General features: G+C 36.6%; 1 protein-coding gene across 7 annotated transcripts in view; it reads right to left on the bottom strand.

The window, feature by feature from the left end:
• Nucleotides 1-17317, bottom strand: part of SCAPER (S-phase cyclin A associated protein in the ER) — a 195328-nt gene that overhangs the window by 39785 nt on the left and 138226 nt on the right. For all 7 annotated transcript variants that reach the window (XM_026068288.1, XM_026068287.1, XM_026068289.1 and 4 more), the window contains 2 exons: nt 12684-12807; nt 4571-4800 (listed from right to left, as the gene is read on the bottom strand). In XM_026068288.1, the coding sequence (XP_025924073.1) occupies nt 4571-4800; nt 12684-12807 (354 nt within the window). The remainder of the gene's footprint in view (nt 1-4570; nt 4801-12683; nt 12808-17317) is intronic.

Genomic DNA, 17317 nt, shown 5'->3' with positions numbered 1-17317 from the left:
GAGGCCAGTCACTAACAGTGTGCCCTCAGGGTCCATACTGGGTCCTGAATTAACATCTGCATTAACGACCTGGATGATGGGAACGAATGCACCCTCAGCAAGCGTGCAGATGATACAAAGCTGGCAGAAGTGGCTGACAGGCCAGATGGTTACGCTGCCATTCAGAGGGACCTCAACAGGTCGGATATACGGTCAGAGAGGGACCTCATGAAGTTCAACAAAGGGAAGTGCAGAGTCCTGCACCTGGGGAAGAATAACCCCATGCACCAGTACCGGCTGGGGGCTGACCTGCTGGAGAGCAGCTCTGCAGAGAAGGACCTGGGGGTCCTGGTGGATACCAAGCTGAACATGAGCCAGCAATGTGCCCTTGGGGCAAAGAAGGCCAATGACATCCTGGGCTGCATTAGATAGAGCATTGCTGAGGAAAGTGATCCTTCCCCTCTACTCAGCCCCAGGGAGGCCACACCTGGAGTGCTGTGTCCAGTACTGGGCTCCCCAGTACAAGAGAAACATGCACCTACTGGAGGGAGTCCAACAAAAGGCCATGAAGATGATTAAGGGGCTGGAACATCTCTCATGGAAGAGAGGTTGAGACACCTGGGACTGTTTAGCCTGGAGAGGAGAAGGCTCAGGGGGGATCTTAGTGAGGTGTATAAATATCTGATGGGAGGGTATAAAGAAGATAGAGCCAGATTCTTCTCAGTGGTACCCAGTGACAGCACAAGTGGCTCTGGGCACAAACTGAAACAGAGGAAATTTCATCTGAACACAAGAAAACGCCTTTTTTACTGTGAGGATGGTTGAACACTGGAACAGGCTACCCAGAGAACTTGTGGACTCTCCATGCTTGGAGATATTCAAACCCTGACTGAACATGGTCCTGGGCAAGCTGCTCTAGCTGACCCTGCGTGAGACGAGGCTGGTTGGACTAGACAGTCTCCAGGGTTATCTTCCAACCTCAACTATTCTGTTATTCTGTGAAGTTTTTAAGATTATTATTAAAATAATCTTAGTAATGAGAAATTACAGGTATCTAGAATATATTAAATACAGAAACAAAAAAGTCATAAAGTCTGTAACAAAGTACTTGATCAAAACAACTTATACATTTTTATGCATAATTACAAAAGAGTATTTAGATGGGTACTATCAACTGGTGGAATTTGATGCCATAAAAAGTCATTGAGTTAAATATTGTATCTGGATTTACAAATGAAGTGGCTGGCTAGCAAAAGACCTGTTAAGGTGTTTGTAGCCATGCTACCCAATATATTAAGGACACGAAAAAGAAATCTAATTCTTTGGGGTAGGATCATCAACTGTAAGTATGAGAAAGGAGCGTTCAGCCTTGTGGAAATGATCAGCTGTGTTATGGATTTTTATGTTTTCATCTAAACATATTATCTCTGTAAATGTTTATGACAGAAGATGAGATTTCTCATTAAACAGAATAGCTTGACATTACATTGAAGAGAGAATGTTTTTGAAATATAAAAAGAAGAAGGAAACAAAAATTATTCACTTTCCTGCATAACACAAAAGCTGCAAATAAGAGAAAATACCTTAGGACTTAGTAATGGGAAATGGACTGATCTAAAGAGAATAAACATTCACAGACGTGCAAAATCTCACACATAACCTGTATGAAAGGACTATTGTTAGTTTTTCACACATCAAGCACTCAGACATTCAGACATTTTACTCCTTCTTTCTTGTAAACATTGTGGTATTATGATGAATTACATGATCACATACTCTCTGTTCCATAGGACTCCTGTCTCATGGCTAGGTAGGGAAGCGCTCACACAGTGCACAGTAATTCATTGCTAAATTATCTTGTCCTTGTCACATTTACTGCATGCTGTAGAAAAAGGAGATTTCAAGAGAAAGTAATTTTCTCACTCACTTTTCTAAAGTATTTAATGACTAGTGTGCCTGTAAACTTTCACAATCATGAAATATTTTATATTCATAACATCCCTGTATACTGAGGAGTTGATATTATCCAAATATTCCATGTAAGAAACAGAAGCACAAACCATTCAATTGATGCATGCATTAATTTTGCGTGTTCAAATTTGGAGAGGCCTATGATCTTGTTTTTAGTAGTATTTGGCATTACCTAGCACATCATATGTTGGAAAGTATAGCTCCCACTGACCTGGTGTTGAATGTGCTCAGCACTGCTGAAAATCAAATCCAGCTCTCAAGTCAGGACTCATAAATTAATGAGCAAGTGTAAAACATTTAAGTGATTTTGTGCAGCATTGCATAGGAATGCTATGTCACGGGCAGGATAAGAATCCCATTCTCAAGCTCTGCGTGCAGCTGTCAAAGAAGAGACTACACCTTTCCCTTTTACAGTCCCTGCCTCATCCACTACCTACCTTCCCACTTTGGCAATAAAAGATGCAGTAGTTTTAAAATCACCGTCTCCTCAGTTATGTATGAGCTCTCTCTCTTCCTTAGGAGCTCAAAATGAAAACTACAGGAAAAGCTATGATCTGAGGAGTACCTGGAAAGTAGCACCCAAAATCTCATTCCAGCGGTACTGTTGATCTAATAAAAGATATCTTCCTCTACCTACAAACCTTGCCAGGCTTAACTATGGGAAATTCCTTTCCAAATTAGGCAGTCCACAACTGGAATATGGCCAGTGTGGACAGAATCCTTCAGAAATTAAGCTGCTATGCTTTATCAAGGTTCTGCTTAGCACTTCCAAGCTAATTTTTGAATAATTTGTAAATACTCATACTCATGGGGGCAGCAAGAAGTCAGAAAAATTGTTTCCTTGTCCCATTTCAAGTCTTTTTACCACAGAACTAGAATATCACAAGTAAAAGATGAGCAAAACAATGTATCTTCTTTTACTCTGTTAGAACTTACCAAGTTATTTTGACTGAAATTTTGCTCAAGAAAAATACTTAGAAAGGAAAATTGCAATTAAAAAATAGCTACATTATAAGAGCTGAAATCAGATTGATAGGAAGTACTGGATAATCTTTATAAGATTATATATTGTATAACTGGCTTATGTGAATGCATGTATGATATTCAGGATCACACAGGCAATGTGCATACACAGCTGGCACAGAGAACTAGAGAAAATATGGAAATTATGGAAACCAGCTCTAAGGTATTGCACAAAATATCGTCTATCCAGAATTCTGAAAAGAACAAACATTAGTATACTAAAACAGCACAAGTATTTAAAAATAAGAACTGAAAATAAAAGTGATATAATAATAGATTAAGATAAATCAAAGATAAAGAACAAAAGGTCAGTGCAGAAAATTCGTCAAGGAGGGCAGAAGAGGTAGACCTTACTGAAAAACTAAATGTACTATTTGCCCCAGTGTTTCCAAAAAAGACAGATGCTAAGACGCACATATTCCCCAAGGCTGGAAATGATATGAGAAGGATCTAGAGTTTCATCAGAAGAATTAAAAAATGAGAAGATCTATAAATGACAAAAATCTAACACCATAAAACATCTGTCCCAAAAGAAAGAGATAAGATCGGATTCTATGAACTTCTGTTAAAACATAAGCAGTGTTGGGCTCTTAAAATTTGAGAAAAACATACAAAATTATAGGAAGTGGTGGGAGGAAAACCAAAACCAAACCACGAACTACATATAATAAAATAAATGTTCCTGCAAAAACTCAAATGTAAAAAGCCAGTGTACGAATGGCGAAAGCCAGGACAGGTGACCCAGAAGGAATACAGCAAGACTGCCTGAGCATGGAGGGACGGTGTCAGGAAAGCCAAAGCCCATCTGGGCTTGAATCTGGTGAGGGACGTGAAGGGCAACAAGAAAAGCTTCTACAAGCACATATGCAGCAAAAGGAGGGCTAGGGAAAACGTGGGCCTGCTGCTAAATGGGGCAGGGGCCCTGGTGACAAAGGACATGGAAAAGGCAAAAGTACTCAATGACTTCTTCGCCTCGGTCTTTACGGGTAAGACTTGCCATCAGTAAGATGGGTAATTATGAATAAATGATAATAACTAGAGATGGAGTTGCATGACTTTTTGCATATAGAAGAGATTAATATTAGGGTTATCTATATTTATCTAATGGTTTAGATAAAAGCCTACTATTAGAGTTATATTTGCTACTAGTACTCACTAAAAATGTGTGAGTCAAGAGCAAAGAGAACAGCAGCACAGGTCAGAATGAGTTGGACAGGCCATATATTTGGATGCATAAACAACTTCTGAAAGCTAATATAAATAAATACGAATCTACAGAAGATCACATAAAACCAAAGCATTTTACCTGCTGTAGACGCTCAGTAATCCAGAGACAGATAAATACAGAAACATAGTTCATTCTCTAAAGTGAATACTGAAAAATCAAGTTCAAAATTAAATCACCCTCTCAGTTCTCTGTATTTCTATGTCTGCAGTTTTCTGAAGAGCAACTTGGAGAATATAGCATTCCAGTTGTCTTCCAATTATACACATATACTACCCTTACTAAGTTAAAGCATTTTTTTTCTTTCTTAAGTCATTGTAATTTTCTTTCCCTGTGATAAAGTTTAGATATGTTTCATGATTTTTTTTTAACCTGATTAAGTCTTGGACTCTGCTGTTGAAGGCTTCAGCTTGTGAGGATTTGCTTTTCGCTTCCTGCATTATCTTCATTGTATTGTAGTGGTTGTGTCTATCTGGGAAGCTGGAGATCAGACATCCAAAAATCACAGCAGTTATCCTGAGAAGTCCTGTTGTTAGACCTTCAAATACCTGCTTATTTGCACTTCTGCCTGAAGTGGCATTATGGTCATCTGGAACATTAACCTAAGTAAAGCAAAAAAGAAGAAAAAAACAACTGTAATTCAGTAAAAATAATCAACATTTGTAGAGAAACACTTAGAAAGCTGCATATGAGTAAACCAAAAAATAATAATGAAGTAACATATTCTAGCAGTGCTGAATATGAACATTAAAGTATTTCTGGCACCAAAAAGGGGTTTATATTCCCCTATGYAGATAATAAAATTTAAAATAAATAAAACAAGTCAAAATGGAATTTAGTGTATGAGAACTGAAGGAAACCTTACAGTAGCAAAGTATTTCATTATTATGATTGTGCTGTTCTTATGTATATGCAGGATTTTTGGTAAGTCACTAGCAAAAATTACCTTTTAAACTTGACTGGGAATAAAAAAACTAATAAGATGGTTCATTTTGATTGCTACACTGTGTTATCACAAAGATAAATTAAATCTCTAGGATACACAAAGTCTTCAACAATACAGAGGAAAGATAGCTATTTGCCATGGAAAGAACAGCCTTTACGGTTGTGGGGTAATCCCCTGCTTGACTTTGGAAAAACACGACATAGTGTCAGAGGCTACTCAACAGTTGCGTTCAAGAAGACCAATCCTGCAAAAATGAGTATTTTGAAAGGCCTAAGTTCTTGTGATACAGCAGGTACAGCTGTGGCTCTTCAAAGAAAAAGGCAATATACTTTGTAGGCCATGGGAATGATCTTTGCAGTAAGGTCTAATCCCCTATGGACTTTCTCCTCAATAGCAAAAAAAGGGACATAAGCAATTACAGAAATATTATCCCAAAGTAAGAATCTACGGATCCTTTCAAAGTATTTTGAGCGGAATTTTAATTTTAGAAGAATTACAGAAACTAAAGCAAAACAAACAAACAAACAACAGTACTACTTTGCCCTTAGGAAATAGTATACTGAAATATCTGAACAGTAGACATAGACAACCCATGGCAAGGCCATAGGAGGCTTCATCTGGTAACAGTGACAAAGTATGGTGGGGAATGCAAAATTTTTCCAGTCTACAAGGAGGAATCCAGTTGTGCTCCTTAGCTTCTGTATAATTTGATTCAAAACAAATTTTATTAACTGTTGAGGTAAACAAAGAGGGTAGCACACAGCTCTAAGCCAGCTATGAAGGACGACCAGGTGAAGTTCCTATTATGATCAGGGAGAAACTGCCAGAAGAGTAAGTGAAGTGTGTGTATAGAAGATACCCAGTTTTACAGACAAAATATTGGCAGCGTAGATGGATCAAGAAATGTAGCTGCTAGCTAAATTCACTACGCTTAACAGTGCTGGACTCTACATACTATTAGGCTTCTGTGGAGGCAATTTTATAAGACAGCTTGAAACTTTCAGCACTGTGACCAGTGATCAATATTGGCTGAAATTTTATTTTCATTCCAAGTTAAAATCATTTATACTTGGTAAGTAAGTGAGGTCACAGAGTATTGTTCCTCCCTGTATAGGTATCAGGAGGGATTTGGTAACACTTGGTGACAAAGAACAACATGCACATTTCTTTATTATTCATTAGCTCCGAGCCTGGTGTTGGTACTTAAAACTCATTGTAATAGTCTGCTTCTGGTGATGAGCCAAGTGAGCAAGTGAGAAGTCTTTAGCTGCTTACTCAGGTTCAATAGGAAAAATAATATTATGTTGCTCCAGTAACTTATGTTGACTAAAATAATTCACGCCTAATGGTTCTAATTGCCTAGCGAAATAGATGGATTATGCTTTATAATATATAAATCAATGTAATGTGGCAACTTTGTGTTAGGAACACCAAATTTTAAAATTTACTAACAAATGCTACTCATTTCTTTTTCACTTAAGATAACAAAATGATATACAACCTATTTCTTAAAAGATTTAGTAATATTTTGTATTACAGCATTCCATCTGCTATTATAATCAGAGGATGTGTATTTTTTTCTTCTAGTTGAATATACGTTTGGGGGCTATACTTTCTAAGTATAGAGCCCTTAGTTACACAAGTTCATGCTTTAATATAAAGTTGTCTTCCTACTTTCTAAAATAAATAGATCTGGTATTAATACAATTAAAACTTTATTGCAAAACTGATTTTTCTGATTTGATTATTGGGGAAAGTGTATGTTAAAATAAAGTGAGAGAGAATTTTTTTTTTTTTTTACACTGCGTATGTCAGATAGGACATTGAAGCAAATAGCTTTTTACTTAAAATGGGTAAATTTGAACTCATTGCTATGCTGAATATCTTCCATTTATGTGAATTCAATGAGTCATGAAAGATCAGCTCTTTTATGGAAGAAATAATTAATTGGATAGTGTGAAAATGTGTTAAGATTTATGTTCAAAATTAATTGGGATGCTTGCAAAATGATGTATTACTTTGCTTGTTGATTATTATACCAAGCAAGGGGATAAGAAATCTTAAGATTTAATAGCATAATTATGAAAGCCTTCCAGTTTTGATTTTTGTGTTGATTATACGTTAATTATATGAAGAAAAACTGCTGCTTGTTGAACATAGGCTATGAATAAGTAATGTTAAAACATTCCACATTTTTATTTCTAAACACAGGTTTAATAGTTTAGCTGACAAATTGACAGGCACAATTACATACTTAAATTGACTTGTCAAGTAATTGATATAAAGTGTTTCTAAAACACTGAGAAAAACAGGAGAAAATACAGCCAGTGCTCAACTATTCAACTCATGCAACATCTCAATGCTATTTTAATGTTTATGGTGACTGCCTATGCTGGGCCAAATCCCGACTCCTACTTTCTTTAGATCAGTTCTTGAACAAAAAGGTGCTGATGACCAGATTCTCAGCCATGATGCAGCCTCTGTAAACCATTCAGCAGAGAATTCCCCTTGCGTAGGGAATCCCTCGCTTGGGCAGAGCTGCCCTAAACTCTTCAGCTGTGCCCAGCATCTAGGATTTAATCCTGCAAGATGCTGAAATATATGGCTCCAGTCCAGTAAAGCACTTAGGCACACTTCTAATACAGTTGAGAATGTAACTCCTACTGACTCGTGTCACCACAACTACAGCTGTATATCAGTGCATAATTTACATTTTTTTTGTGTGTTAACAGAAAAAAAATAGTTTCCCATTAACAAGTAAAGCTCTATAACTGAAAACTCATTTATGTTTTCAGTTTCCTCATAAAGAGAGAATCCTTCCCAGCCATGGACCATTTTAAATATTGAGTTGTTAAACCTAAATGGAAAGTTCTTCAAAGCTTTCTACAGTGTTCCCTTTTCTGTTCATTAGGCCAATTACACTGTATTCTTCATCCACAGACAGTGGTGTTTTTGTGCTTTCTGCATGCTAAGTCACTGGGCTTGCCTCAAAAACATTCTGGAAAATGTACATTTTTAAACAGAGTCTATCAGATGTCTGACTTCCTACATAATAACTAATGAGCTAAAGAAATGGAAGCTGCCTGCATAATCTAGAAGCTTAAGATGGTGCAGATATAGCTTCTACTTTTTAAACTCCCTATTTCAAAGTACTTAAAAAGCACATCATTATTTCTTCTATCCTAGCCCTACTTCAACATTTTCTACAGGATTAACATACTGGCTTCCTACTGGAGAGCAAAGCTACAAAAAATAAGTTTTTGGCCTTTTTAAAGTTACTGTACTAAAAAGAAAGAAAAGGACATTAACTTTTTGTGCTTTTTTACATTGCCACCATTGAGTGACGCCTTTGGATGACATTGGCAATGGCCTGATTCACAGAGCTGACAGCCACCTGAAGTACTTTTCCACCAACCTTGATACTTTCAGTTGCAGGTCTTCAGGTTCCCAACCAGAATGGAAACCAGAGAGAGGGCAGGTTTTTTAAGCAACTCTGGCACTGGGAGAGTGACCTGAGGGTAGACCCTCTCCACACAGTTGAATTATTATGGACTAGGAGTATTGACAACACCCTGCAGATGACTCTAATATTTTCATGTGGACATCTCCTGCAAATGGCTATACTCTTTCCCCTTATCCACATCTTGTAAAATCTTCCAGCTGGGCATCTCCCGTAACACTGTCACAAGGGCTGAGCACTACGGAGACTGAAAATTAAAGGGAATGTAATTTCAAAATGGACCAAACCAGCTGAGAAGCACCTAAGTGACTATGCGTTTACAATTCGCCATCATCAATGCAAACGAATATGCAGCTGCCTTCACTACTGTGGTACAGGAGATCCAAAAAAGTGACCACAGATGGTTAAGAAACCAGCAAACAGCACAGGACATAGACTGTCACATTTAAGCAGTACTGCATTCAAATTAGATGGCAGCACATTCCAGGGAATAAATGGGGGAGAAAAACTACTTCAACGGCTCTGGATATCCAGAATAGCTTAAACCCAATCAAATCCATTGTACTTTATGAGTAATAGTTCAAAGGCCATTTGTTAATAATACAGACCCCACATTTAAGCACTGGATTTTGGAGAAGAAAAATGTAATGAGCAATTCATTTTTAGATGTTTGATCTCTACTTACACTGCAATGTTCATTTCACATATTTGTATGTTCACTAATGATGTTTTATTTAGAATTTTCAGATATTATGCATTTAAAGATGGCCTTAAAAAACAACTCATACAGTATTCCAATTAAAATTTTAAAATCTGCCCCAAGGATATAAATGGCAATTAACTCGGGAAAGTCAGACTGCTGGAAAGAGGCTGGTCAGACTTTTTACACCACTCTGACTGCTTTTTAATTCTGAGGTCAGGCCTACATGTAACGTGTTTATATGAAGTTATCTATGTACTGGAATAAAAACAATCTGATTCTGGCCTTTAGCAATTAATCTTAAGCAGAAAGAAAAACAATCCAAAAAAGAATTTACGTGCAGAAAATTAACAACGCGTATGAATAAACGAAGTGCTTAGCAGCGATTCTGTCTTGAGACAGTGATTTATAATTCTATGTAGTCTGCAGTTTGAAAATAAAGTAAAAAAGAATCCATGTAATTTTGCATATATAGGTGAATGAAAAAATGGAACAATAAAAACGTCTCAATTCGTAATTCTTAATGAGTATAGGTCTGTATTATGCTTTAACTGGTAACAGCAGGTGTGCTACGAAGGGAAGGACCTGAATGAATGAACAAAAACTTCTAAGACATTTTACTGGACGAGGCGGTCTTGTCCAGCTTGTTATTCTGAAAAGCTTTGTGAAGTGTCCCTTTGATCTATCTGAGAACATATAGTTAGAAAATAAATTGTCATGCTTTTCAGGGATTATCATGAAATCATAAAAGGACAGTCATCTGTAATAGATAAAAATCAATCTATTTACAAAGCAGATAAAAATGATTTACAAATGTATGTGCAGAAATGTATGGTTTTACACAAATGGCTCTTTTCACATATCTTCACGGAAAATTATTTGACAGCTATCACTTGACCAGAAAAAAATCCAACCAAACTAAAAAACTATCCTTACATGCTTACTACAGTCCTATGTAATTGCTCATTTCTCTCAGTGTAAAACCTTCCAAAACATACAATCATAGAAGTTCTCATCATTTCACAACAATCTTCTAACTGCAGGAGACAAAGAAGAGCAGAGATAGAAGTCTGCAGATAACTCGGGTTACAACATAACCACAAGACTTCCATGAACGTAGGTAGAGAGGTTTGATCCATTAACCATTGAAATCAGGAGAAAGAGTACTACTGACTTCAATAGCCACCGAATTAGACATTACCTGAGCTGGAAAGGAGGCTAAGAAAGGCAAAATAATAACAAATGTCTGCAGAAGGTTTTCTACCAGTTCCTCAGGTATGAGATAGATAGGAGGAAGGTCTAAACAGGAAACTTTGAATAATTAACTGGGACAGGCGGGATGTCACTAAAAACATGAAATATTCTACAACTGATATTTGAACCATTTCCCATTGATACCCAAGCTTTCATTAGAGAAAAAAATCTGTTTTATGCAATTCCTGAAGTAGTATTTTCTATAAGGAGAAAAATATTATAACTGTGTAAAGAAAATTAATATCTGGTTGCCAATAAAAATTGATTTTTTAAATTCAGTTCTTAAAAATGTATAGCTCTGAATTTTAGCTTATGTAATCATTGCATTAGATTTTGATGAATAAAAGCAAAACTAAACCCACATGAAGCTGTTTGGACACAAGGTTGAAATTTGTTGCATTTAAGAATGTATAGAAAGGTTTTCTTAAACTTTATTCTTTCTGGTTTTGCATTCAGCAAATACTAGCATACTTTTACTTGTTTATTAATCTGTTAAAGCTCTGCAAATATATGCTCTCATCTATTACTGTTGATATTATTTGGGTTTATTTTCCAACAGTAAGGGGGCAACACACATGACACGAGCAAAGGCATCATACAGCTCACCAAGCTAGGAATACTGCAGGCAGTTAAACTCTTTAGATGGGTCTGTTAATGGTGTCTGTTAACATTTTGGTGATCAAATTAAAAAGAAAAAGTGTTTGCCATGTGATTTTTTTTTCTTCTTAAGAAAGAAAAACTCAAACTTGATCTGATTTATTGTCTTTTCAGGAGAGGAAAAAAAGGACAGGTTAGGGTTAGAAAACCAGTACTATATGTTTTTTTTTTAATGAATTACTTGAATATGTTTTTCATGGAATTATGAAGATATGCTAGTTTAAGGGCCAATTTTGCCTGAAGAGAATGAGAGACTTTATGCAAAGGAAATAAAAGCCCACTGTGGATCAAGGGCAACATTAAGCTTTAATTACAGTTTGCTGCAGTTCAAGGGTAGCATTTGGCAACAGACTGAGACCAGCTCTAAGCCTAGTGCAGTTTTCTTATGCAGCATCTTTGATGCCGAGGTGGCTGACATTTGCCGAGAAACCACTCAGTATTTCTTCAGGAGAAGCTGGGGAGGGGTTTTGCACGGTGCTACACTGAGAAAGGGGAAGGTGCTTGGCATCCAAATGAATCTCATCACTTGAACAGCGCGGACGGATCGTGTCTCTCCAGTAATTAACCGCGGAGCCTGGGCCCCGGCTTGCGCTGCGAGAGCGAGTGGGGCTGCGCCTGGCCCAGCACCACGCGCGCGCTGCTCGCGACGGCTGCGTGCAGCCCAACACCTGCAACCCCCTCGGAAAGGTCCGGCGAAGAGCAGCGAGCCGGCAGCTCCGCAGCGGGCTCTGCGCAGGCTGCACGCCGCTTCGCTTCGCCTGCGTCGAGGCCTTTGCAGGATCTTTCCTAAAGTGTTCGGCAACAGTCCTCTGGCTTGTTGATTCGAACAGAGCCATGTAAATTATTTAAGGTACGAACATAACTTTTCAATTAACAAACTGCTTGGCTCATGGAAATACATACACACAATTTATAACTAGAAAAGCAAAACTAAATATCTCATGATGAGCAGGTCACAATGAATTAAAAATGAGTTTTCAAATAAAATATTTAATGATGTTTCAAATTAAATGAAACATTGGAAAGTTAAAACTTTCACAGTTAAAGAGGCCTGCCGTTGAACCTCTTTAGCAAATCAAACTACAGCAACATACTGAACTGACTTATATTCCAGATATTGAAATACATCAGAATCAAACACACACAGAGAACTCAGAACAGTCTATATTTTACATATTACTGCAGGGTAAATTAAAGAAGAAAACCACAGAAATGGTTAAAGATAGAACACTGTGCACTCACTGCAGCTCCTCGTATGTATGCTTTTGCAGAATTAATTACCAGAAGTGTATCAGTTTGTATGGACGTATAGCAAATGCACAGGTCCCAAACACACACAACAAAAGAACGTCCCTCTTATTTTCCGCCTTGACTTCCTCATTTCTCCTGGTGTTCCACACCCCAAACCCTCTCCTATATTTGTGAACTGTGCAAACAATTGCTAAATTAAGATAAATATTTTACATACCATAAACTGGTGCATCAACAGGTCCATTAGAAAAGTGATCTTATTACTAAAAAGAATATAGGTGCAGTTTTCTGTGCAGTTACTGCAAGTCAGGCTGTAAGCATTTACTGCATTGCAGAGCGACCTAAAAGATCAGAAGGAAAGAAAGAAAAGAAAAATAACAATGTTACTTTTTCCTTCAGTAAATTAAAAGCAAATATATTGGTGGGAAGAACATGAAATAGCCACCTTTCAGTAATTTAACTTTGTTTTCTTAAACTTGGATTCCAAATAAAACTAAAAATTAACACAAAATAAATTAAATAAATATTGACTTGAATACAGTGAGGCCATACTTATCAGAAGTCATGTACTGCGTAGCTACTGGATTCTTCTATATTCAGAATTTGGCTTAAAACTAAACGATGTGCCTTGGAATATGCAATTTTTAGAAGCCTGAACTATGTGACATGAGGCACTGAATGCATTTTCATAAGTATAAGCATGCACATGCCTGCATTCTCAGCATTTTCTCMGTAAAAATCTAATATAAATTTATGGGCATACTAGAGAGGCAGTACATGACCAGACTTATATAGAATATCAGATAAGTTCATAATTTGGACATGTAACGTTCTTTTCTTGCGGTTTATGATTGGATCACAAATAATGTGAGTATAAGAAATCTTTGCTAGCACAATATTCAAAAAAAAAAAAAAAAAAAAAAAAAAGACCCGTATGAAATAATTCACATTACACTGGGACCAGCTTTAGAGAGAAGAGATCCTGCAGTAAAGAACGGAGCGAGTCAAGTAATTCGTACTGAGTAAAGAAAACTGAGCAGGTTGGATTCCTTTCCAGAAACTCCTGCTGACACATGGTGAACCGCTGATGTACAGTCTTTAAATATCAGTGTAAAACTACAATAGCATCAATTGACCTACACCCATCTTGGGCGGGAAGAGATAGCAGGCTTGCAGTAGTAAGAGCAGAAAGTAAGTCGCAAACACAACGGGCCACAGAAGTTCCCAGCTACACCCAACATGTCCAAGCATTCTTTGCACCACGTGCAGTAATTTGCATCTGCTCAAACTAAGTGCTTTTCTCAAGACACCATTCCCAGAGAAGCTGGGACCAATCCTAGAGAATTTACTCCCAGAAAAGATAAATCTGACCAGGGATAACACTACTTCAGAATAAACATAAAATTCATTTCTTGGACTTTGCTTACCACAAAAACTATCACTGTTATTATACAAGTATGCACACAGACACACAACACAAATACATCATAAATATATACAATAATAAATAAAGATGGTTAGCAATTCAAGTTGTTTGTCTAAAGTAAACCGAAGGGAACAAACTTTTACTTTGATTTTTTTTTAAGCATAAAAAAATGTAACTAAGTTCAAATAGGCTCAATAGAAGAAAAAAAGATAAATTGTTAGCACTGTCAAAAGGTCATATGAAAGTGGGACTGGCAGCAACAACCAACAAGTTATCATAGAGAAATAATCGAAGTTGGTATCTAACATTACAAACTGCAGACTAATATAACATTTCTAAAGATACAATTGGGTTTGATGCTTTATTTTTTCCTAAACTTTTTTTTTAAACAAAATTATTTACATAAGAAAGGAAGGCTGCTTTAGTGAATACTGTGTCCATTGCTATGACAGCTCACGACATTGCATGTTCGCAGAGGGGCGAACGGCAGCATTTGGTGCCCACACGTTGCATTTCTCAGGCCAGGAGAGGCCAGAAATGCTGAGGAGCCAGAAAATTTAGGGTAAAAGTTCCTCTTTTGTGTTTCTGAATTCTCTCTTCTTCAGCTTGAAAAATAATTCCTAATTTAATAAAGAGCACTACCTGTTTGGCCTGATCTTTAAAAATGTGAAGACAATAGATAGTGTTTATTTGTTAATATTCTGAGCATCTTCATATTACTAATTATCTTAATGTTACTGTACTGCTAATTAATTTTACTGTACTGCCTAATTAAATCATTTTCAATCTGCAGTTCACATGACAGGAACACAATATTAAATCATTATTCGTTGAGCAATGGCAGCTTAATTTTTCCCCTATTTCACCTAATTTTCACCCTACAATGATAATACCTATGCAAAATTCAATTAGCATGCTGCACAGGCATACTGTTTTTTGTTAAAAACCTGCTTTGCAACAAGGTTCTCTTTCCTATCCTGACTGTATAAAGATATTTATTTATTTCACTTTGCTTGATAATATTGAAAAAATTTTCAGTAGGCACCTACTTTTACTTTTTACAGCAGATTATCGCCCTGTGTGAGCATGTGTATTTAGGTGGAAAAAGAAATGAAACTATTTTGGTAATTTCTATTTTCAGTTGAAAAGAAAATGCTTTAGATCACCACCTTTCTAAAGATTAATTATATTTAAATATGAAAGATATATTTTTCCAAAGTGTCAAATACAAAATTGGTAGATTAATTTATTTTGACAGTGTTTCAAAATTTTGTAAAATGATTTAGTTAATTCATGACAATACAGTTCTTGATATATGGTACTTTCAAAATTGCCAAGAGGAACATTTATTTTACATTTGAAAACACAGAAACTTCCCACTTACATGTAGAACAAATTCAATGGCAATAATGCATCCTGCTTTTTTATTTCCCCAGTGAATCTTATGTCAGAAAAAGTATTTGAATTTTCAGAGATTCAAATAATGCATCCCAAAAGGGGGCATAAGCAAATGGATGTCAAATTAATTTTTCACAACAAGAAGGGTACTTTTAATTGATATCATAAGCCTGCTAACTATGCTTTGTGATGATTCGACTGTATTTAAACGTGTTCTGAACTAAGATTCAGTCCTACAATTTTTTTAAATTCCGAATGGGAAGTGTCAGCCCAGCAGCAGTCCCCAGGTGGTTCGCAGTGTTAAATGGCAGATTAAACACAGCACAACTAATTTCTTTACTTTAATCTTATTAAGAGAACAGCAGCTGTCAACTGTCACCATTTCCGCGCAAGGCCTCCCAGACGAGCGCTGAACACTGTGAATGAAAAGCAAGAACTTTATTCATCTACCAGTTAAAATCAATAGGCTGAAAACCTGAATACTTTTGCTTTTTTGCCTGTTCAAAGCTCTAATTGCACATAATTACAAAACTGATATCTCAAGCGATATCAAAACTGTGTTGAAACAATGAAGCCTGAGCCTCACATGTAAAGCAGCTGTTTATCGATCACTGATGTTGCTCTAAACTTTGTATCACATCCGCAAATCAGCTTTAAAGCTGTTAGACAGCATGTATACTCAAACCACATAAGAAGTCTACCCTGTGATGTAAGGCTTTCCTCTGGAGTAAATCCAATTATAAAAACACTCATTATGATACACAGACTTTGATCCAAAAAAGAAATCTGTTTTGAAGCTAGACAAAAATATGTATCTGTACATTATATTTATTTTGCATGAATACAAAGAAATAGGAAGAGGATTCATTTTAATCAGCATCTTCAAGCTGGATCCCAACCATTTGTATGTCTCCGTGTGATCTTCTTTTATGCTAGTACATCTCCACTTTCCCCAGTTTGTCTGGTATCAACAAGCTGACAAACCGTACCCTTTATTTAAAATATTGAGAAAGCAATAGTGTGTGTGGCTGGACAACTAGTGCATGGCAGTGCACCAGGATACGCAGGGGAGAAGTCACAACTTTTGCTCTACAAAAATCAAGGCATTGTCAACGTGTAATATTTACCTGTTTCAAGTATAAAGCTTTTTCACATTAATTTCAACTTCAGGAGATGGTAAATGAAAACACTTCGATTATTGATGAAGAAACCCACCCCAAAACCTCAATTTTGCTGTGAAATAATGTAAAACTAAACACTATCAAATTTAGGCTGGGTTACTTGGTTGCGAACTACCATTTTTACCCAGTTTGAATGTTTTGCAGCACTGACAGGGAAAGAAAGCAATCGGTATTGCTATTCAAAAAACTGAGCTGAGAGGAAATGGGAAACCAGCTTTTACCAAAAAGAAACGGACAGAATGATCATATAGTGGAATGATTAATAAATCAAGCTGTGAATATGAGTTGAAACAGAAAATTGATTTTAAAGTAAAAATTCCAGTTTTAAGTCTTGAAGACTGCACAGGTCTTTGTACTTCACTCACGTGGCCTATGACTCCCTCAGGAACCCTCAAAGAAATTAAAGATTCAAAATTAATATTTAGTCTGTATTTTACATTATTTAAGGTTGTCTGTTTAAAAAATGGGCTCCAACGGTAATCACAATTAATAAAGAGAAAACAAAACTCATCACAAGCTCTCCTTTAAGACACTTCCAAAACTAGAGCAGAGTCTCATTCTGAATCCTGCTCTCTGAATAAACTATTACACGACAAGTGACAATCAAACAATTAATTTACCCTTGATGTTTACAGGTGCGATAGGATCCGATAGACCTCTCTAGCCGCTGGCTTACCAGTTACTTCATTGCAAGATCTGGCTCTCGATCAAAAAGTTTAATCACAGTTCAAGAGCTCCTTTCGTTATAAAAATTTGTTTGTATATAGCAAGGTAAGGCAATATTGCTTTGTTCTTGAGCTCTGTCAGCCTGAAATCCAGCTCTGAGACAAATAGCAAGAGCACCCC

Source organism: Apteryx rowi, unplaced genomic scaffold (genome assembly GCF_003343035.1).
Source record: "Apteryx rowi isolate R43461 unplaced genomic scaffold, aptRow1 scaffold_27, whole genome shotgun sequence".
NCBI lineage: Eukaryota > Metazoa > Chordata > Aves > Apterygiformes > Apterygidae > Apteryx > Apteryx rowi.
The sequence above is the reverse complement of the archived record's forward strand: the minus strand, read 5'-3'. Positions and strand labels throughout refer to the sequence as shown.